The sequence below is a fragment of the Salmo salar genome, chromosome 18 (genome assembly GCF_965601325.2).
Source record: "Salmo salar chromosome 18, fSalSal1, whole genome shotgun sequence".
Taxonomy (NCBI): domain Eukaryota; kingdom Metazoa; phylum Chordata; class Actinopteri; order Salmoniformes; family Salmonidae; genus Salmo; species Salmo salar.
In genome coordinates this window covers 27,292,964-27,315,327 of record NC_138308.1, presented here as the reverse complement: position 1 = coordinate 27,315,327, position 22,364 = coordinate 27,292,964, and the positions used below count along the sequence as shown (strand labels likewise).

The window sequence follows — 22,364 nt, the reverse complement described above, 5'->3', positions numbered from 1 at the left end:
TGTGTGTACCCCTGGGGGTACTATATATGGATTTTGAGAACCACCGAAATAAAATGTCTGCTTGTGATGTATAAACATCTAAATTACATGTATGATACATGATAACCATACCAAATGACTACTCCATATTGCTAATTGATTTCATATAGTAGTAACCACAATTGGTCACCATGTAAAAGGGTGTGTGTGAACACTTGTAATTTCTTTCAACATGGATCAGGATAGACAGCAAGGGAGAGGAAGAAATCAAAGAGCTTGTGGACAAGGGGCCTGTCAGAGAGGTTGGCATGGGCCCCATCAAAGAGGTCAAAGAGGTGGGCCCCGTAGAAAAGGTCAAAGAGGTGTGCATGGGCCCCGTCAAAGAGGTGGGCATGGGCCCTGTCAAAGAGGTGGACATCAGAGAGAGGGAGGCAACTTGCAGGGAACTGTTGCGTCTTATGAAGTCTGGGCCATCGTCGTTGACCATGTGGTAAACAGAGGCCTTACCATGGCAGAGGGTGACAGATTAGTTCACATCAATCTGAAAAGATCAGCTGTCAATTCGATCATCACAACATTTTGTCAAGAAAACCAGTAAGTCTGCAGGATATGCACCATGCTTTACCATTATATTTTCAGTAAATTACATATTGTAATGCATGTGAATTCACAAAACATGTCACGGTATTCTTACATTATGATCTATTGACAGTATACTCTGTTCTACCATCAGAATTGACAGAAGACCACATGGTGGTGGCCGTGGCTGTGTGCTGATCGACCAGCAGGAGTGGGCAGTGGTGGAAATGGTGAGGGCCAGGAATGTCCGAAATAAAGCATGCCATTGAGGAGAACGATGACACCGTTATAAATGTGGTATCCATCAGCCGACCAAAAATCTCCCGCCTTTTGAAGAGGCACCAAGTATCTGTGAAACACATTTACCTGGTGCCTTTTGAGAGAAACACCGACCAGGTGAAACAACTGCGGCCCGAGTATGTTCCGGTACAGCACTATATACTGTATTAGTGTTACTATTTGATGCAAATGCTACTTCACAATATTATATTGGAACTATACTGTAAAAAAAAAAAGAAATTACCAAATTATATTTCTAGAAGGTGATGGTGCTTTACTTTGCTGTGAACCATCACAAGTATATCTTTGTTGATGAAGCAGGCTTCAACCTGGTGAAAACTCAGCGCCATGGGCGGAACCTCATTGGCCAACGGGTGACCGTCCAAGTGCCAGGTGGGGGAAACATCTCCATGTGCGCAGCTATCTCTGAAGACGGTGTGGTAGGACGTAGGCCATTACTTGGATCCTACAACGCTGCACACCTCATTGTGTAAATTGAGCAGGCCTGTCAAGATGAAGGGGTCACCGGTTTCATTGCGTGGGACAATGTTAGGTTTCACCATGCAAAGGTGGTTCAGTCATGGTATGGGCCCATCCCTGATTCGTAACTCTATATCTGCCCCCATACTCTCCTTTCCTCAACCCTATTGAGGATTTGTTTTCAGCATGGAGGTGGAAGGTGTATGATCGCTATCCCCATGAGCGTGCCACCCTCCTTCTGGCAAAAGATTTTTCCTGCGGTGCATGAACAATGAGGACATTCACTGTGATGTGATTGAGAATTTATGGCCAAATGCTCAAGACAGGATTGATGCAAATTAATGTGTGCTAAATGTTAGGTCTTATTTTCATTCATTTAATTTGTTTCATTTAATTTCTTACATTTGATTACAGACAGTAAACCTATGTTGCAATTATATCTGAAATACATTTTTGCATGAATGATCGTAGAGGATGTCTTCATTGAGCACACCTTTGATTACACAGATAGATATTATGGAAATGATAGATTTTCTGTAAATTTTGTTGGGTAATGTAAGTGTATTGTCTAATGTGAAAACTGTAATTTCGGGTACTGTAGCATATTACTTTCAGCACTTCTAAGGGCAATTTGAAATACGTATCTTGCTTTGTTTGCTATTGGATTAACTGGTAGTTAAAACTAAATTGAAAAGATATCGTTGTGTTTTGGTGATTAAACCAATGTTCTTGTTCTATTACATTTCACAAACTTATATTATAAATCAATGGTTGTGTGGTGAAAGATGTTTACGATCCAAATGAATGCACAATGAGAGGTTTTGAATGAAAGATTGGCAGCATTACAAGTGTGACCAGTTTGGAGTTTTGTACTGAGTTGTGACATTTTTTTATTTTTTCTTTATTTAACTAGGCAAGTCAGTTAAGAACAAATTCTTATTTTCAATGACAGCCTAGGAACAGTGTAACTGCCTTGTTCAGGGGCAGAACAACAGATTTTTACCTTGTCAGCTCGGGGATTCAATATTGCAACCTTCCGGTTACTAGTCCAATTCTCTAACCACTAGGCTACCAAACCACTAGGCTACCTGTACCACATACTTGTGAAAATCGTACCATAGCAGTAAAAAAACAATTGTTTGTGTTTTTACTATCCTTGTGGGGACCAGAAGTCCTGACTGAATGAATGTTTCCACCTCAGACTGAATAAACACCTACTTTCCGTACTGTCCTCTCAATCGAGTTTACCATCCCACTAAGTGGTTAAAATGTTATATATGAATGCTGGACTGTGCACTGAGTCACATGGAGCTGAGTGAAGCAGCCACTGACTGGCTGAATATGGGATGCATAATTATCTTGGTGGTTTGTGCCAAGTTGTACCGTACTTCTGTGTCCTGCAAATGATCAGAGATAAGCATGAAGCAACACAGAAGAAAAGAGTCCTCTTTTTCCACTGTTACATAAATGAATAGTCTGCCCTATTTTCACTTGAACCAAAACAGAGAGACCGTTTTGAGAATTGATTTACACAAATGAAGACATATACAGTTGAAGACAGAAGTTTACATACACTTAGGTTGGAGTCGTTTTTCAACCACTCCACAAATTTCTTGTTAACAAACTATAGTTTTGGCAAGTCGGTTAGGACATCTACTTTGTGCATGACTCAAGTAATTTTTCCAACAATTGTTTACAGACAGATTACTTCACTTATAATTTACTGTATCACAATTCCAGTGGGTCAGAAGTTTACATACACTAAGTTGACTGTGCCTTTAAACAGCTTGGAAAATTCCAGAAAATGATGTCATGGCTTTAGAAGCTTCTGATAGGCTAATTGACAACATTTGAGTCAATTGGAGGTGTACCTGTGGATGCATTTCAAGGCCTACCTTCAAACTCAGTGCTTCTTTGCTTAACATCATGGGAAAATCAAAATAAATCAGCTAAGACCTCAGAAAAAGAATTGTAGACCACAAGTCTGGTTCATCCTTGGGATCAATTTCTGAAGGTACCATGTTCATCTGTACAAACAATAGTACGCAAGTATTAACACCATGGGACCACGCAGCCGTCATACTGCTCAGGAAGGAGACGTGTTCTGTCTCCTAGAGATGAACGTACTTCGGTGCGAAAGTGCAAATCAATCCCAGAACAATAGCAAAGGACCTTGTGAAGATGCTGGAGGAAACGGGTACAAAATTATCTATATCCACAGTAGAACGAGTCCTATATCGACATAACCTGAAAGGCCGCTCAGCAGGGAAGAAGCCACTGCTCCAAAACCGCCATAAAAAAGCCAGACTATGGTTTGCAACTGCACATGGGGACAAAGATCGTACTTTTTGGAGAAATGTCCTCTGGTCAGATGAAACAAAATTAGAACTGTTTGGCCATAATTACCATCGTTATGTTTGGAGGAAAAAGGGGGAGGCTTTCAAGCCGAAGAACACCATCCCAACCGTGAAGCACGGGGGTGGCAGCATTATGTTGTGGGGGTGCTTTGCTGCAGGAGGGACTGGTGCACTTCACAATATAGATGGCATCATGAAGAAGGAAAATGATGTGGATATATTGTGCAAATCAATCCCAGAACAACAGCAAAGGACCTTGTGAAGATGCTGGAGGAAACAGGTACAACATTATCTATATCCACAGTAAAATGAGTCCTATATCAACATAACCTGAAAGGCCGCTCAGCAAGGAAGAAGCCACTGCTCCAAAACCGCCATAAAAAAGCCAGACTACGGTTTGCAACTGCACATGGGGACAAAGATCGTACTTTTTGGAGAAATGTCCTCTCTTCTGGTCTGATGAAACAAAATTAGAACTGTTTGGCCATAATTACCATCGTTACGTTTGGAGGAAAAAGGGGGAGGCTTTCAAGCCAAAGAACACCATCTTAACCGTGATGCACGGGGGTGGCAGCATCATGTTTTGGGGGTGCTTTGCTGCAGGAGGGACTGGTGCACTTCACAAAATAGATGGCATCATGACGAAGGGAAATTATGTGGATATATTGAAGCAACATCTCAAGACATCAGTCAGGAAGTTAAAGCTTGGTCACAAATGGGTCTTCCAAAGAGACAATGACCTCAAGCATACTTACAAAGTTATGGCAAAATGGCTTAAGGACAACAAAGTCAAGGTATTGGAGTGGCCATCACAAAGCCCTGACCTCAATCCTATAGAAAATGTGTGGGCAGAACAGAAAAAGCATATGCGAGCAAGGAGACCTACAAACCTGACTCGGTTACACCAGCTCTGTCAGGAGGAATAAGCCAAAATTCACCCAACTTATTGTGGGAAGCTTGTGGAAGGCTACCCGAAACGTTTGCCCCAAGTTAAATAATTTAAAGGCAATGCTACCAAATACTAATTGAGTGTACTTAAACTTCTGACCCACTGTGAACGTAATGAAAGAAATAAAAGCTTTTTACTAGGATTAAATGTCAGGAATTGTGAAAAACTGAGTTTAAATGTATTTGGCTAAGGTGTATGTAAACTTCCGACTTCAACTGTATGTAAAAAGACAAGTTTGCGTAAAAAAGATAGTAACACTTTCTTTGAATTGCCCGTGACTAATTCATTATGACTGCAATATGTATGGTTCTAGTTATAGAACAATGACAGTGGCTTATTGATTTTCATGAAAAAGGATGTGGTTTAATCGACAATGAAAGAAAATTCCAGATTTTTTTTTTAAAGATGAAAAAGGCTTTTTACAGGCACAGCAGTATTGCACAATTGAAATCACAACATTGCAATCTTTCAGTGCAAATTAGAAAATATAAAAAAAATAACAATGACATTTTGCTACAAATGTACTGGGTCCTGTGAGTCAGATAGATCAGTTTCTGTCTGTCTGCGCAGAGTGCAAAAGGGTCCTGAACAGACTGAATTCTGGGTACAGTAATCCTTGTGCAAGAGGTACAAACCTGCACTTCCTCCACCAAGATGACACTGGTGAAAATGTATGGATCCAACTTGGGAATTTTGATGTGTCTGGGGAAAATGCTATTCCTATTTATGGTCTCTACCCATTAAGATGGATGGACAGTATGGACCATGCCTTCCCTCAACGCATATATATCTAGAGTACATGGAACCATTGGCTGACTGTCAGAGAAGTTTCCATATCAGTTTCAGAAGGTGACAGTTCAGCTTTCAGTTGTTCTCTTGGAAAGCATCTCTAGACACGACTACATACACCCTTCTGAGATACAGTACTTTGAAATGAGGTTTTTGGTTTCATTTGGCAATACCAAAAAAGAAAAGACAGTCATACAAGATATAAAACATGGCAGAGCAGTAAAATGTTGGTACCAAGAAAAACATGACAGAATGAAACACATCATGCACTTCTCAAAATTGGGTTTGCAGAAATGTCATCAAACAATACCATCAACCTTACATTTAATCTACATGGTCAGCAAAACATTTTTTTTTTAAATAAATGTAAAAGGCAGATTTTTTGGCACATAAAACCTTGAATGAGCTGTAAGTGCTATGCTATTTTAAAGATAGGCTTTTATCATCACATGTTATACTGTCAACATGCAATTTCCTGGATAATGTTTATTGAACTGTGGGTGTGGAATAGGTTTCCACATCAAATACCAACAGACTGACAGATAGGAGCCATTGGAATCAAAAGGGTGACCAAGGTAGTTGGACTGAACCACACCAATACTGTACTTTACAACAAGAATCAACCAGCAAAATGACAGTATAATAAATCTTTGGGTCACATGAGGGGACACATACAATGTAAAACCCATGGTGCAGAATGTGGTAACATTTATCATGTAACATCCAAAGTAACCCTACTTCACTTAATTAAAATATTATTTGTTTCTTTTTTTTTTAAACATTCATTCTACCACAGATCAGAAATACAAAAATGTTTCAAGAATTTTGTCAAGAACATTTGGTGATTTTTCTTACTGTCTATCCACCTAAGTTCTCAAACATTGTGAGTGATCCCACCCATTCAAACCTGTATCGAATCCACTGTCTCTCTATGCCTGTTCCTCTGGCTAATGTCGGCTCAGAGTTTGGTTCTCTTCCAGCAAAGCTTCTATGAGCTTTTAATGACCTAGCAACACTGCACTAGACTTGTCTGGGCCAACATGAGTGTCAGCTGGGCTAACAAAGCACTGACAGCAGCAGGTCCGAGCCAGAGGCTAAATGATAACAGGAATTATGTTTGACAGCTGATAAGGGCGAGGGGAAACAAATGAGACAACAGTAAAATACGTTGGTTCAAGAAGTTACATTGTTTGCCCTAATTCATGTAGATCTACTTTGATTTCATTATATCTCATTATTTTAGGCATTGTAGTTGCTATCAATGTTTTTTTCTGTTCTCACAATGACTACTAACATCCATGCTATTGCTCTTAATACTGAATATGTTTGTAAAGGAAATACATTTTTAAAAATGGCATCTTCAGTTATTGCTCGAGGTTAATACCTAAAGGGTTAATAAAAAGACTATTGGAGTGCACACTGAATCGTTGTCTAAAACTACTGGACTTAAAAACACTTTCAATGGAGACTCTCCATTAAACAGACTTCATCTGGGTCCATGGAACCAGCAATGGAACCAACTGCATCAAACTGGAATTGCAGGTTAGTTTTGGGAGGGAAACAGTGAGTTGCCATGAGGACCAGGAGGAACAGACACAGCGCAGACTCTACACATCTGACCATGGGTAAACTCACAAACACTTAGAAACAAACAAATACAGAGAAAGAAAACAGCGCAGTAGCAAAGAAAAAGAAGCTGTACAAGGTACATGTAACCTCCACAAAGCCTTATCCACACAGCGTTATCCCTGTTAGTGCTCCGCAATGGGACACTCCATCTTTGGTTCTTTGATTAGGCTCAGCTTTCCAAATCCGCGCAGGAAACATAGGTGCAAAATTCCAGGTGTTGTAGAATTTCCAAAGAAAGTATTCCCAAAGCATTACAGATTCCCTATCCCAATTTATGCTGGATCAGGGAATCCTGAGGCCATTCAAGGTCAAAAACCATCAAGACAAAGTTGTAAAGGTTCACATATGAAGGAGAGTCCATTCTGAAAATGTGACAATTTTACATATATGTATAGAGTCTTTAACAGAATTCTCCCAGGTTCTACAGTATGTGCCTGCTGGGTGCTCCAGAGGATGGGATTGGGGCTTCTGTCTGTCAATCATCTTCTCCGCAGGATTATCTGTAATAGTCGTCCAATCAGAAGACTCATCCACAGTAGGAAGGCGGGCTCTTGGTGCATGTGCTGCAGGTTCCCCTGGGCAACCTGACCGTTTCTGCCTGGAATGCGCTGTGGAGGACACAGAGAAAGGAGCCGTGTTACATCCTCTTGTACATACAGTATAACCACTAAAGATACTACACAAACATAGAGCATTCAACATTATTGCCACAACACACAGCGTAATAGTGCCACTCACCTTTTACTCTAGACATATGATTCAAACAAATTGCACTAATAAACAGATTTACCCTCAGTGAACCCATGGGGGTCTTGGCTGACCACCATAAAGACCCGTCCTGCGTATAGAAGACAGACAGCTGAGGTTTGCTGATAATACTGGACACGGCTGAGCTCAACTGTGGTCAGTGTGCCAGTCCTTTCATGACACACATGCAACCCTAACAAACACAGGAAGCAGGCCAACACAACTCAACATCCTGCCCCACCTCACCCCAAACCCTTGCTCCCTCTCTGGGTGTTATTATCAGTGGGTTAACTCCACACTTTAAGACCAGAGGCCCAGGCAATCAAATGAAACGTTCTTACATGTGTTTGCTCCTGTGAAACTGCCAGGATGCTCGTGTACAGTATGTGTGTTTGTTAATTATGTGTACACAGTATTGAATTATATAAGCACAATTGAGCATCAAATGAGCAACCAAGGTAAAAGTATTTACCCTTTCAATGCAGGGTTGATGTTCTGCTCTTCTGATCTTTGTGTCAACATTGCTGTGTTGGGCAGAGGCCCTGCAAACTACCACACTAGAGCCTTGGGCTGAACTGAACCATCACACACCAACATACCAGGTTTACAACATGAGTCATACTTCTTAATGAGAAAAACTGGGCAGCAGCACAGTCATAAAAGCCATTCTATTAGGTCAGCTACTTCAGCTTCAGATGGAAGAGGTACTTGATGACCTAAACATAAATAGGGGCATTTTTACTGTGAGATGAATGGAGAGATTAGGGAAGAGATTGAGCCATTCTATTAGGTCTTTAGCAGTGCACTTGGACTTGGCCAGGTCATAGGGTCCTGATAATGGTGGATGAACGGACTACTCCCTCCTCAGAGACAATTACCTCTGCAGACATGGCAAAGGGGAGATGAAAACAGGTGGCTGTCTTGGCCCGGCCGTCACGTTGGCCTGAGGTCACTAGTTTGTCAGGGCTCTTGTAATAAGCGTTGGTCATTTCCCCTGTGGCCTCTTTGGCAGAGGGGACTGAGGAAACACCAAGTCTGAGTTCTACTTTTATCAGAAACGATGTTTCTGACAGGAACTGTGCTGAAGTATGACTGGGGTATCGCTCCATGAGTGAATCACTGCATGTGTGTGGATTCAGAGCAGCTTGGCAGGGAGCCATACAGTGCTGACATTTAGGAACTAATGCAAGGGGGATATCAACGCTTTGTTTTAGCTGAAATGAGTCATGCCAAGAACCACAAAAGCCTGGAGTGACTGTGAACAGTGTCTGAGGAAACAGGTGATGAGGAAGTGGACTTAAATGGAAGTGCATTAACCCCTCTGTAAGAAAGACAGAGCAGAACTGGGAACCTTGCAAGACCCCATTCACCTTTGGGCCAAAAATTATGAGTTCATCAAAGAAATGGCAGACCGATGGTTTGGCTAGATATAAATGATTGCTCTGGAAGATTTAACAAGAACTTAAAACAAGCTGTTGAAAGGCTGTTTGATTAGAACATACAGTGCATTCGGAAAGTATTCAGACCCCTTCACTTTATCCACATTTTGTTACATTACAGCCTTATTCTAACATTGATGAGGGAAAAAATACTTTCATCAATCTACACCCAGTACCCCATAATGACAAAGCAAAAACAAGTTTTTGTTTTTTTAACATTTTTTAACATTTATAAAAAATAAAAATAAACTGAAATACCTTACTTACATACAGTTGAAGTCGGAAGTTTACATACACCTTAGCCAAATACATTTAAACTAAATTTTTCACAATTCCTGACATTTAATCCTAGTAGAAATTCCCTGTCTAAGGTCAGTTAGGATCACCACTTTATTTTAAGAATGTGAATATCAGAATAATAGTAGAGAGAATGATTTATTTCAGCTTTTATTTCTTTCATCACATTCCCAGTGGGTCAGAAGTTTACATACACTCAATTAGTATTTGATAGCATTGCCTTCAAATTGTTTAACTTGGGTCAAACGTTTCGGGTAGCCTTCCACAAGCTTCCCACAATAAGTTGGGTGAATTTTGGCCCATTCCTCCTGACAGAGCTGGTATAGCTGAGTCAGGTTTGTATGCCTCCTTGCTCACACACACTTTTTCAGTTCTGCCCACACATTTTCTATAGGATTGAGGTCAGAGCTTTGTGATGGCCACTCCAATACCTTGACTTTGTTGTCCTTAAGCCATTTTGCCACAACTTTGGAAGTATGCTTGGGGTCATTATTCATTTGGAAGACCCATTTGTGACCAAGCTTTAACTTCCTGACTGATGTCTTGAGATGTTGCTTCAATATATCCACATCATTTTCCTTTGTCATGATGCCATCTATTTTGTGAAGTGCACCAGTCCCTCCTGCAGCAAAGCACCCCCACAATATGATGCTGCCACCCCCGTGCTTCACGGTTGGGATGGTGTTCTTCGGCTTGCAAGCTTTCTCCTCCAAACATAACGATGGTCATTATGGCCAAACAGTTCTATTTTTGTTTCATCAGAGCAGAAGAGAGGACATTTCTCCAAAAAGTACGATCTTTGTCCCCATGTGCAGTTGCAAACCGTAGTCTGGCTTTTTTATGGTGGATTTGGAGCAGTAGCTTCTTCCTTGCTGAGCGACCTTTCAGGTTATGTCGATATAGGACTCGTTTTACTGTGGATATAGATACATTTGTACCTGTTTTCTCCAGCATCTTCACAAGGTCCTTTGCTGTTGTTCTGGGATTGATTTTCACTTTTCACACCACAGTATGTTCATCTCTAGGAGACAGAACGCGTCTCCTTCCTGAGCGGTATGACGGCTGCGTGGTCCCATGGTGTTGGCTGATTTCTTTTGATTTTCCCATGATGTCAAGCAAAGAGGCACTGAGTTTGAAGGTAGGCCTTGAAATACATCCACAGGTACACCTCCAACTGACTCAAATTATGTCAATTAGCCTATCAGAAGCGTCTAAAGCCATAACATCATTTTCTGGAATTTTCCAAGCTGTTTAAAGGCACAGTCAACTTAGTGTATGTAAACGTCTGACCCACTGGAATTGTGATACATTGAATTATAAGTGAAATAATCTATCTGTAAACAATTGTTGGAAAAATGACTTGTGTCATGCACAAAGTAGATGTCTTAACCGACTTGCCAAAACTATAGTTTGTTAACAAGAAATTTGTGGAGTGGTTGAAAAACGAGTTTTAATGACTCCAACTTAAGTGTACATAAACTTCCGACTTCAACTGTAAGTATTCAGACCCTTTACTCAGTACTTTGTTTTACTGAGATTATAATAGAATGAGAAAGAGGAAAGATATATGTACTTACTGTAAGCTTGACTAATTAAACAGTTCTAGGCAGTGGTTTCAATACAGGGTAGACACATAGACTTGATCCAGATATTTGGCCATTGAGTCTGAGGGTAAAACCTCTCTGGTGTGTATTATAGTATCGTGATTCAATGTTGCATTTTGTATTGCATTATATAACTAGTGCACACAGTATGTAATCCCACTCCACTTCACACCCTGAGGCATGCAACAGGAGAGGCTGGCGTAATGCACATCAACAGGTGAATGACCCCATTAGTAATATGTTATTAGTTGTGTAAAACTGACTGAAGGAGGGGAGGTGGATCAACTTAAATATGGGATCAGTGTAGCTTTCCCTTTAAGAATCATGTTTTTGGCAGTGATAACGTTAATACCCAAATTCACTAAATACTGACAGTTTCGCCCACAACCAGCTAATTGGTACAATATTACAAAACATGAACACTTTTAAATCTAATGGATCAGGGCCTGAGTATTCAGCTGTTTCTGTTCCCAAACTGTGTGACATTCAGGTACCAACTGACTGACTAATCTCTCTCTGACAATTGATCTGGTGTGAGAGAGATCTGCAACACCACATGCAAGCAAAACAAGAACTTACAAGGCCAGAAGAAGACTGAAAAACGATTTGACCAAACTGGGAGAGCAGCCACAATTTGAAGTAGAAGACATGCAGTTAAAGTGACTCGCTAATACGGTCGCAGATTTCTGCCTGAGGAAAAACAAAGTTTCACTGATACTCATCCAATGTGTTTTTATTTGATTAAAACAAGTTATTATGCAGATGCTTAAAATTGTTTTAAAAACTGACAAACTTCTCTCTCCCTCGTTCTTCAAGACAAAGACTGCAGGTCCTAAAACAAAATAACATTGCGTCACAAATAAGAGGGTGCTTATTTGCAGCTTCCTACTGAAAATCCCTTTGAGGAACAAACCCAATTTAAAAATAAAATAGAAACTCCACAAAGAAGTGAGCTGCCATGTGAATGCTCAGATAATTTGAGTGGCAAAATACAGACGTTAGTTATCTTAGAATAACAACATGTTTCTGTGGCCAGACATGTGCTTTGCATTAGCAGGGCGTTTGTCCTTTTGCGTCTCACACTACTATCTGCCATATTCACCACTGGAGAGACATCTCACACTACCATCTGCCATATTCACCACTGGAGAGACGTCTCACACTACCATCTGCCATATTAACCACTGGAGAGACGTCTCACACTACCATCTGCCATATTCACCACTGGAGAGACGTCTCACACTACCATCTGCCATATTCACCACTGGAGAGACGTCTCACACTACCATCTGCCATATTCACCACTGGAGAGACGTCTCACACTACCATCTGCCATATTCACCACTGGAGAGACGTCTCACACTACCATCTGCCATATTCACCACTGGAGAGACGTCTCACACTACCATCTGCCATATTCACCACTGGAGAGACGTCTCACACTACCATCTGCCATATTCACCACTGGAGAGACGTCTCACACTACCATCTGCCATATTCACCACTGGAGAGACGTCTCACACTACCATCTGCCATATTCACCACTGGAGAGACGTCTCACACTACCATCTGCCATATTAACCACTGGAGAGACGTCTCACACTACCATCTGCCATATTCACCACTGGAGAGACGTCTCACACTACCATCTGCCATATTCACCACTGGAGAGACGTCTCACACTACCATCTGCCATATTAACCACTGGAGAGACGTCTCACACTACCATCTGCCATATTCACCACTGGAGAGACGTCTCACACTACCATCTGCCATATTCACCACTGGAGAGACGTCTCACACTACCATCTGCCATATTCACCACTGGAGAGACGTCTCACACTACCATCTGCCATATTCACCACTGGAGAGACGTCTCACCAGACCTGGGCTCAAATAGTACTTGAGATTCTTTCAAATACTTTAGCTGCGCTTGATTGAGCTGGCCTGGTGCAATAGAATCGCTCAAAAAGTGCAAACCCTGTCCATCTGGCACTCTGGAAAGGCTCAGTTAAACGCTCAAAGTGTTTGAAAGAAAACAAATGATTTGTGTACCTCTAGCAGGAGGAGTGCCCTGAATTAAAAGCCACCTATATCAGCCCATAGGACAGAGCACCTACACATGCAAAGCTAACTTCACAGCGATGCAACCACTAAACACATACGCAAGCATCACAGAACCAGAGAAAGGGAGTATGGAGACACCCAAACCCACAACACACTCAAAGACTCAACAGTGGATCAACTCCACTCAGAAGTTCTTTCCAGCGCCTCACACAAAGCATGACAACCGTTGGAGCCTGGGTTGAAACTGACCCTGGGAGAAGATGACAAGGAGGGCCAGGGCGGGGCTGAGTGAGTCTCCATGGCGCTGGGTGAGTGAGGCCTGTAAAGGCAGACCAGTGGATAATTAGAGCCCACAGTGGGCTCCCTGAGAGCCTTAACCACAGGGCAGTCACGTAGTCCTGCAATTCTGCAACACAACCAATCACTCACTAACCAGCTCCACTGCCCCGTCATTGTAACCTGACCCTTCCTCCTGTCAGTCTCAAACCCCCGGGCTTGGCCTCTTTGACCTTGATTACACACTCAGACAGCCCTAAGAGTATTTTCCATGATGGCTATTAGGCAGAGAAGGAATGGTGTGTGTGTGTGTGTGTGTGTGGTGTGTGTGTGTGTGTGTGTGTGTGTGGTGGTGTGTGGCAAAACAAAACCTGAGTAATGGAGAGTAATGCAGGTCACTGGTCAGTTCTGTGGGTGTCCAGAGGCCATACAGCCAATCAGAAGGAAGGACAGGGAAGTGTGACAGATGACACAGACCTGTGTGTCAATAAACAAAGTGTGCAGGAGGTTTTTTGATTCACCTTACGTGACACCTGAAAACACACAAACACTTTGTCCACAATGAAATTACTCACTTTATAGTCACTAGCTAGGAAGTACTAGCACTCATCCAGATACAAGCATTATGACAGTTATTGGCAGTTGACAATCTATACATAGAACTGTGAAACACCTGCATTTGTCAGTAACACACAATGCAATAACCTGTAGAAAGTTAGGTAATAAACAATTGTGACAGATGGGAGAAGTACAAGACAGCTGTAGATTCTAGAAAGGGACAGCCTTGCAGAATTCCTCTCCCTGATCGCAACCAAACACCCTGAAACCAGAACATGGCACTTAGAACACAATATGTTCCGTTTTTTATTGGGGTTTTTGTTCTCGAAATACATAAACCCCCCTCTATAGAAAGAGAGATATGTAACACACACACACACACACACACACACACACACACACACACACACACACACACACACACACACACACACACACACCCCCCCCCCCCCGAAACCCTGTTCTGTTCTACAGCCTCACCTGTTGAAAGGTGTGTAAATATTGATTTCTCCTCAGACACCCAGATGCCATTAGTAACACAATATTCATGAAATGCTTATGCACTCATTAGAAATAAATATTTCTGTTTTTTTTTGTGAAAAAATACAACGTCCAGTCATCAGTTCATATTTTTGATTATACAGACAAACCTTCCCCTTTTATGGGTACTAGGCAGTGTCCCTTGGGGATGGTGATGAATAGAAATGTCCATGACAAGAACATCCCGGGGTTATGAACTGGCAAGAAAAACAGTTTTCAACAAATTCCATGCACAGTCACATCGAAACTCCCTAAAATGCATGCAACATGCACTGTCAACAGCTTTCAAACAGATGTGGGGTAACAAGTTGCCTAGCGTCTAAGAGCGTTGGGCCAGTAACCGAAAGGTCGCCGATTCGAATCCCTGAGCCGACTAGGAGATAAATCTTTCAATGTTCCTCTGAGTAAAGCACTGAACCCTAATTGCTCCTGTAAGTTGCTCTGGAAAAGAGTGTCTTCTAAATGACGTAAATGTTAAAAAAACATTTTATGGGTCTTTCATATCAGCCAATTCAAGACTGCGCAGACGGAGAGTGACAAGAATGAAACATGAAAGAAGATTATCTATAAACGAAAAATTCCCTCAAAACATTTACCCAACAAAGCTGAGTATGATTAGTGTTCAAGTGTAAGATCTGAACAGAGTTATGAATTGAACCAGGAAATGGGTAACCCCGGGTAAGATGAATCACCACCTGACAGAGATTGTTTTAGCTACAAAGAGCCTGTCCTGTAACAGATGTAGGATCTTCATTTGATCACTCTTTTGTTGCTAAGAATTTTCCTGGAAATTCAGAGCTTCGTGATATACATAAATTAACAAAAACACCTGCACTAATACGGTTATATTAGTGCTATTGCACTTTTCATGTAGCCTCTCTCTCTCTCAGCCTCTCGCTCCCTCTCGCTCTCGCCACACAACCTTTTCATGTCGGTGTTGAAGGCAGCCTCCTGCTGGGTGTGTCTTTGAACATTAGGCCAGTCACGTAACAGCTGATACGGGATATTCACCCCTCCACGGCATATGTCAGTCATAGTGAGCTCACTGAAAGTGATTAAGGTATGCAAATACAATTATTTTGGTAACAACACATTATTTTTATGCAATGTGTTATAAATAATGTTCTAAAGCCAGAGTGCCCTCACTACATAAGAAATGAGAGCACATAATGCTAGGTCAAGGACACAAATAGAAATCATCTAGAATGGCACAAGTTGAGCTGAGCACCTTATCAGCTCCATTTGATCCAGTGCAGTCCTTGACAGGGTTTGTAAATAAGGTGATGCAACCTCCAGAAATGTAAAGTAGCAAGAGAAAGATACCAACTGATGGATGCACAGGCAATTTCTTCAACGATGGTGTCATGATTTCGGCAGCAGGTCTGCGAAAACGCTTAAATTATTGACACTATCTAATCGGAAGATTAACTTTCCCTTGCACTGCAGTGACTACTGTGATCATCATTTATTTTACCTTTATTTAACTGGGCAAGTCAGTTAAGAACAAATTCTTATTTACAATGACGGCCTAGGAACAGTGGGTTAACTGCCTTGTTCAGGGGCAGAATGATTTTTACCTTGTCAGCTCGGGGATTCAATCTTGCAACCACTAGGCTACCTGCCGCCCCAATTTGATCCTGATAGAATTGTGTATCGTATCCTATGAGAGTGGTTGACAAACTCCCTTAGGGATATTTGAACTGAAGCTACCAATTCCCTGAAAGTGATTGTTTAATTCATTGTTTTCCCCTCAGAAACGACATATCATCAGGATATATGGGTCTCTTTTTAGGATCCTCCCGTCTATAAGTGTATAGTAGACTGTACGTCTCAGTGCTGGTGTAACTACTCACCCTATGTATGATGAGGTTGTTAAACTCATCTCCGATGCGCTGAAGCTCCTGACCGATGAGTATCTCTGGCCGCATGTCCCCCGCAGTCGGTGGTGGGCGTGATCTATAGGGCCGGAGGGGGTTGGGCCACACGTCTGGGGGACAAAGAACAAATGGCTCTCAGAACTCATTGGAACACAATCTAAAAACAAAGACCAAGCTACAACCATACTAAGAGGAGTCCAGTATGACTCTCTGTTTATGTACTATAGTGTGGTTTAGTTATGAATGTGTTCTGATCTCGTTTTGACGCACGTGTCATGGACCATATGTCTAATATTTCTCATATCCCTCAATGGCCCTACAATATCAGTTACACCATATGTTAATATGGAAACACTTTACTGCAAGTAGCCTGGCATAATGGCTTTATATCACTGTCATAAAAGAGACGTAACAATAACACATAGCACAGTGACAATTCTTGACATGCTTCCTGCATCACCACAGCATGTCCATGAGTGTAAGACTATTGTTATGAAATGTTACCTTTTGTTATCTTATGACAATCTTATGAGTGTGTTTTAAAGGCTATTTGTCAAGAAACCTCAAGTAAAGTTGTCAAAATCTAAATGTAATTGAATGGACCAAAGGCATACTGTATATTACAGATACAGTATATATAGAGCAAGGATCATCAACTAGGTTCAGCCGCGGGATGATTATTTCTTAAGCGGATGTTCGGGGGTCCAGAAAAAATAATGACTAATCATTTGTAGTCGCCAAATTTACCACAAGAAGCCCAAACAGATATAATATTTGACTAAAACATAATCATTTCGAACCTTGCTTACATTTGTATACGATCACGTTTCTCTCGATTATGTGTGGGAATACTTGTGAACAGATTTCTAAAATTAAAATCACTTGGAGCTGATTTCCTGGTGTTTTTAGTCCATTATGTCCAACAATAAAACAAAAATAAAATGTAAAAAAACATAGTTTTTTTCTTATTTCCTCACAAAACTTGGTGGGCCAAATAAAAGCCACCCATCAGCTGGGGAACGCTGACATAGACTATCAGATACTACACCACACTTGTGGTTTTCTATACGTGTGCAAGGATCAATCATATCTGGTATTCAGAAAAGAAAGTCTGAGTAAAAAAAACAGGTAAATAATTCCTCCCCAGCGTCTGTCTCCCTCAGGCAACAACAGGCGGTGGTAATAAAACTGGAGAACACTGATGTTACTCTCCACAAACAAACTCTTCAGACTTTATCTTAAGAAATGGCTTTGAGTGGGGCCCAATCATTGGCTTCCCAACATCAGAGATAGAAAAGTTGTTTCCAAAAGGGTTCTTTGACTGTCCCATAGGATAAACTTTTGGGTTCCAAGTAGAACTCGCTGTGGAAAGCCTTCTATATAGAACCCAAAAGGGTTCTACCTGGAACCAAAGGGGTTCTTCAATGGGTTAACCTATGGGGACAGCCAAAGAACCCTTTTAGGTTCGAGATAGCACCTTTTTTTTCTAAGAGTGTACCCATTAAAGGAAAATTCCACCCCCAAAATATATGTTGGTAGTGGTGAATCATACTGGCTGTATTTAGAAAGTTATATATCTTGAAAACTTGATTGTTGACATGCAAAACATTTTTGGGCTATATCACCTACGGACTAATAAAACAAATAGCAAAAGGAGTTTTCCTTTAAGAGTAGTCTCTTTGGGATTAGAGATGTGGTGAAACACTACAGATAGAGATGTATCTGTCCCTCGTATCAGCCGGCTCCTAAGGAGAATGAGCAGGGAGGAAGCCCTGTTTGCTGTTGACCAAAGACACAGAGGGCTATTTGACTGGCCTCTACTCCAATACACTACATGTTGCCTCTACTCCAACTCACTACACGTGGCCTCTACTCCAATACACTACATGTTGCCTCTACTCCAACTCACTATACGTGGCTTCTACTCCAACTCACTACACGTGGCCTCTACTCCAATACACTACATGTTGCCTCTACTCCAACTCACTACACGTGGCCTCTACTCCAATACACTACATGTTGCCTCTACTCCAACTCACTATACGTGGCTTCTACTCCAACTCACTACACGTGGCCTCTACTCCAATACACTACATGTTGCCTCTACTCCAACTCACTACACGTGGCCTCTACTCCAATACACTACATGTTGCCTCTACTCCAACTCACTATACGTGGCTTCTACTCCAACTCACTATACGTGGCTTCTACTCCAACTCACTACACATGGCCTCTACTCCAACTCACTATACGTGGCCTCTACTCCAACTCACTATACGTGGCCTCTACTCCAACTCACTATATGTGGCCTCTACTCCAACTCACTATATGTGGCCTCTACTCCAACTCACTATACGTGGCCTCTACTCCAACTCACTACACGTGGCCTCTACTCCAACTCACTATATGTGGCCTCTACTCCAACTCACTACACGTGGCCTCTACTCCAACTCACTATACGTGGCCTCTACTCCAACTCACTATACGTGGCTTCTACTCCAACTTACTATATGTGGCCTCTACTCCAACTCACTATATGTGGTCTCTACTCCAACTCACTATACGTGGCCTCTACTCCAACTCACTACACGTGGCTTCTACTCCAACTCACTATACGTGGCCTCTACTCCAACTCACTACACGTGGCCTCTACTCCAACTCACTACACGTGGCCTCTACCTCAACTCACTATACGTGGCCTCTACTCCAACTCACTACACGTGGCCTCTACCTCAACTCACTATACGTGGCCTCTACTCCAACTCACGACATGTGGTCAAATAAAAGTACACAAGTGAATTAGGCTGCTCAATCACATATATTATGCACTAAGGGGCCAAAAAGCAGTGCCTGTCTGTCCCAGTGTATTTCCTTTTGCTTGTCTTCTATGGCCACTGGCTTTGTCAGGGAATGTTATTGAGGTTGAGTGTAAGTCTGTGTGCACGTACAGGTGCCGTTAACAAACACATGCGCATGCATGTTTTGCTATCACGCACACTCCTTGTTATGACACAACTCAGTAAACGCAGTGCAGATACTGATCTAAAAAAACTTCCTGCTGAGGTTGAATCCAACTATTGGCTCATCGTCACGCTATACAGGAGTCACGACCCATGCAGATATCGTAATGACTACGGTATAACTACAGACATTACAAACAACCCAAAGGCCAATTAGCGCGCAATAACCCAAGACGCATCCGTGCATAATAGCCCGCCATCCTCCCCCCATATCAATAAATACGATACAGAATCAATGGTCCTTAGTACATTGTAATAGTCAGGGGACGTCGTCAAATGTTGTGAGTTAAGTGTATAAAAAAGTGTACTTTCTGATTACCACAAGGGCAGCGTAAATAGTTTATCATGTGCGCCATGCCATGCCTCGAAACCAGCGCTCTGAATTGTGAGTAACAATCTTTATTTGTGCGACACCAGCAAGGGTGCGTGCCTTACCATAATCTCGCCGGGTCTCCAGTGCTCGAGACATGCGCTGCAGTGCGTGGGTAATGACTTGGCTAGATGGGCTCGGAGTCTGTGTCGACTTATCTTTCAATAGCGGGGAGCTTGGAATAGAATCGCTGTCGAACGAAAAATATCCACTGGAGGATCTGGACAGTGTTCTGAACACCGGCGACCTCGACTGGAAACCAAGCAGACTATTCGGAATCATTATTCCTCCCAGTGACTGCTGGTCCCCTTCGCAGGACTGGGGGTTGTCAGACGGTTCGGCACGGGAGGCAGCTCCGCCACCGGGATGCGACTCTCCGCTTTCCCCTCTCTCAATTAGGGTGGTCGAGCCATTTGGACCGATTTTGTGGTCTGTAGGATAGATCAAGTATCAGAGTTAGGCTATTTTTTTATATATATATTTTGTCCGTGCATTGTCATTATGTGTTGGAGATTTCCTCTCTTGGAATCAAAAATCTAAAACAGCCATAATTTCTAGAAAACGTAGGCTAATAAAACAAAACTCGCATGGCTAAATATCTCGCAGGGTCGAGTCCAGTGTCCAGTCTATCCAAGTTTTTGAGTCGGCCGTAACTTCTTCCTCTCCACGTACCTCCATTGTTTGTACAGAAGTGCTGATTGCAGCATTTCTAGCAGGGAAAAACAGTTGGCATGAAATTACAAGCCGTAGTAACTGCGTCACAACCCAATCTCCAAGCCAAGTTAACTTCTTCTGTCCGAAATGAAAGTTGTGAATAGCCTATTGTGGATCCCCATGACAAATCTAGTTATAGTAATGTTTTCGAAATTAATCTGATCGTTACTTGTATTTCATACTCGAATTGGTTCCAAATTGTGCATGAAGGACCTCAGGCACCGTACAGGCTACCTGTCGACTTTATAATACTTTATATAATACTTTCAGTAGCCTACTATATCACAAATACTTACTCATATCAAACACATTCAAAGTTAAAGCGAAAGCCACATTTTAGAGACAACCAAAACGCAGAGACAGTCAGACAACGAACAATAGAGTACAAGCACTTCAAGCAGTTTCTTGCTGGAGAGTCTGCACACATTTGTTATGAAAAGTTCTCTACGAACATGTGTTGAAAACAGACCTGATTGGATTAGAGCCTTTGTGACTGGCAGGCGATTGGATTAGCTAAATGAAACGCATCCAAAATCATAGGCTAGCCTACTGGTCCATTATCGCCACCCACAGGTTGCAGTAGTAGCCTCTCTTTTTATATATTTTTATTTTGTCTTGAAAATGGAAATACATGTTGACCCCTTGCCTATATATCACTGAATCACCTGAGAACAGGAGTCCCATTGTCGTTCAACTTCAACAGGTGATTAATTTATTGCTGGATCGTCTGAGAAGAATGAGGGTAGGTTAATGTGGAAAACAAAAGGGAAACAAACAGGTACCTTTCATCCCTATCCTCAAAATAAAAACGGCCTATTGGCGTATTATAGGCTATATAATGTCATGCATCGCACTGTAACCGAGAATAAAGTAGACCAATAGGCCTACAAAAATATCGCAGTTTAAATCTCAGGCAGCAAATATGGTCTTTATTTTCATTATATTCAAGTCCAACGCGTTTAGTGTTTCAAGGTTTTCTATGATGATGATAATAGGCTACTAAAGATAATCAGGAACGATTGACATCGGTTAAGATCGTATAATTCTCACACGTTAAACCGCTGTGCAGACACGGGGTGGACTTCATCAAAACAAGTACGAACTTTCTCCAATTAATGTCAAAGCGCTGTCGCTGCGAGGCGTGCGGTGTGAGCGGAATAAGATACTTTTGTTGCATTACGAAAACACATGATATGGTAGCCTACAAAGTAAATGCATTTAGACAATACACCATAGTTCTCTAAAAACCAATTAATTGGGATATGAGGCTATCTTGGATATTTTTCTCAGAATCACGGTTTTCTTGACAACTGAGTGAAGTCTAAAGTTGGGAGAACCGCGGTGCAATTTTCGGTTACATTGTCTATTCTTAGTCTACTGAAATTATAGCCTTTTTAAAAACAGTAAATGCATGCGATATCCTGATGTTCATTTTGCACTCACCTGGACGAATCGGACATGTCCTAAACCGCTTTAGTAGCGGGACATAAGAGTTGTCAATAACAGTAAAATATCTGAAAATCCACTTTTGAACTTCTCACACCTCCAAAACGCAAAAGATTAGAGCCCACACAGTGCCTTTTTAATCAGAAAACGACGATGTCAACATCGAAAGAATAGTGGTTCCGCCTTGTAAAAACAGATCCTTCAAAATATAGGTTGGGTGAAGGAAGGGAAAAAGCGTTCGACTCTTTTGTCTCCGGTGTGGATATCTCAGCTGAGGATACTTCCTTGCTGTAGCAGCTCACTCGCAACTGATAGAAAAAGTTGAAACGTCTGGTCTGTGTCAAGAGTGGGGTGACGCCTGTGTGCCA

The 22,364-nt window shown here is 41.8% G+C and overlaps 1 protein-coding gene and 1 long non-coding RNA gene across 6 annotated transcripts in view; one reads left to right on the top strand and one right to left on the bottom strand.

The window, feature by feature from the left end:
* Nucleotides 1–2,543, top strand: part of LOC106577107 (uncharacterized) — a 65,243-nt gene extending 62,700 nt beyond the window's left edge. For 2 of the 3 annotated variants that reach the window (XR_006760350.2, XR_006760351.2), the window contains one exon: nucleotides 221–2,543. This is a non-coding gene — a long non-coding RNA (uncharacterized LOC106577107). The remainder of the gene's footprint in view (nucleotides 1–220) is intronic. The other variant, XR_014381368.1, reaches the window with a different exon arrangement.
* Nucleotides 2,191–22,322, bottom strand: bcl2l11 (BCL2 like 11). Of its 3 annotated transcripts, none has more exons than XM_082964861.1 (4): nucleotides 21,994–22,322; nucleotides 21,216–21,277; nucleotides 16,423–16,556; nucleotides 2,191–7,649 (listed from the first exon to the last, which is right to left on the bottom strand). In XM_082964861.1, the coding sequence occupies exons 2-4, from the start codon at nucleotides 21,232–21,234 to the stop codon at nucleotides 7,521–7,523; spliced, it is 282 nt and encodes a 93-aa protein (XP_082820987.1). In that variant the 5' UTR covers nucleotides 21,235–21,277; nucleotides 21,994–22,322; the 3' UTR covers nucleotides 2,191–7,520. The 3 variants fall into 3 exon arrangements, with proteins under 3 accessions (XP_082820987.1, XP_082820986.1, XP_014010323.1); XM_082964860.1 differs by lacking the exon at nucleotides 21,216–21,277 and adding an exon at nucleotides 19,902–20,267 and having other exon boundaries at nucleotides 21,994–22,321; XM_014154848.3 differs by lacking the exons at nucleotides 21,216–21,277; nucleotides 21,994–22,322 and adding exons at nucleotides 19,902–20,267; nucleotides 20,847–21,174.
* Between the last annotated feature and the right edge of the window lie 42 nt (nucleotides 22,323–22,364).

Coding starts and splice junctions, on each gene's coding strand:
- bcl2l11 (XM_014154848.3), bottom strand. Junction 16,557..19,901: donor GGAGACCCGGCGAGATTATG/GTAAGGCACGCA, acceptor TTTGTCCCCCAG/ACGTGTGGCCCAACCCCCTC. Junction 7,650..16,422: donor ACAACCTCATCATACATAGG/GTGAGTAGTTAC, acceptor TGTCCTCCACAG/CGCATTCCAGGCAGAAACGG.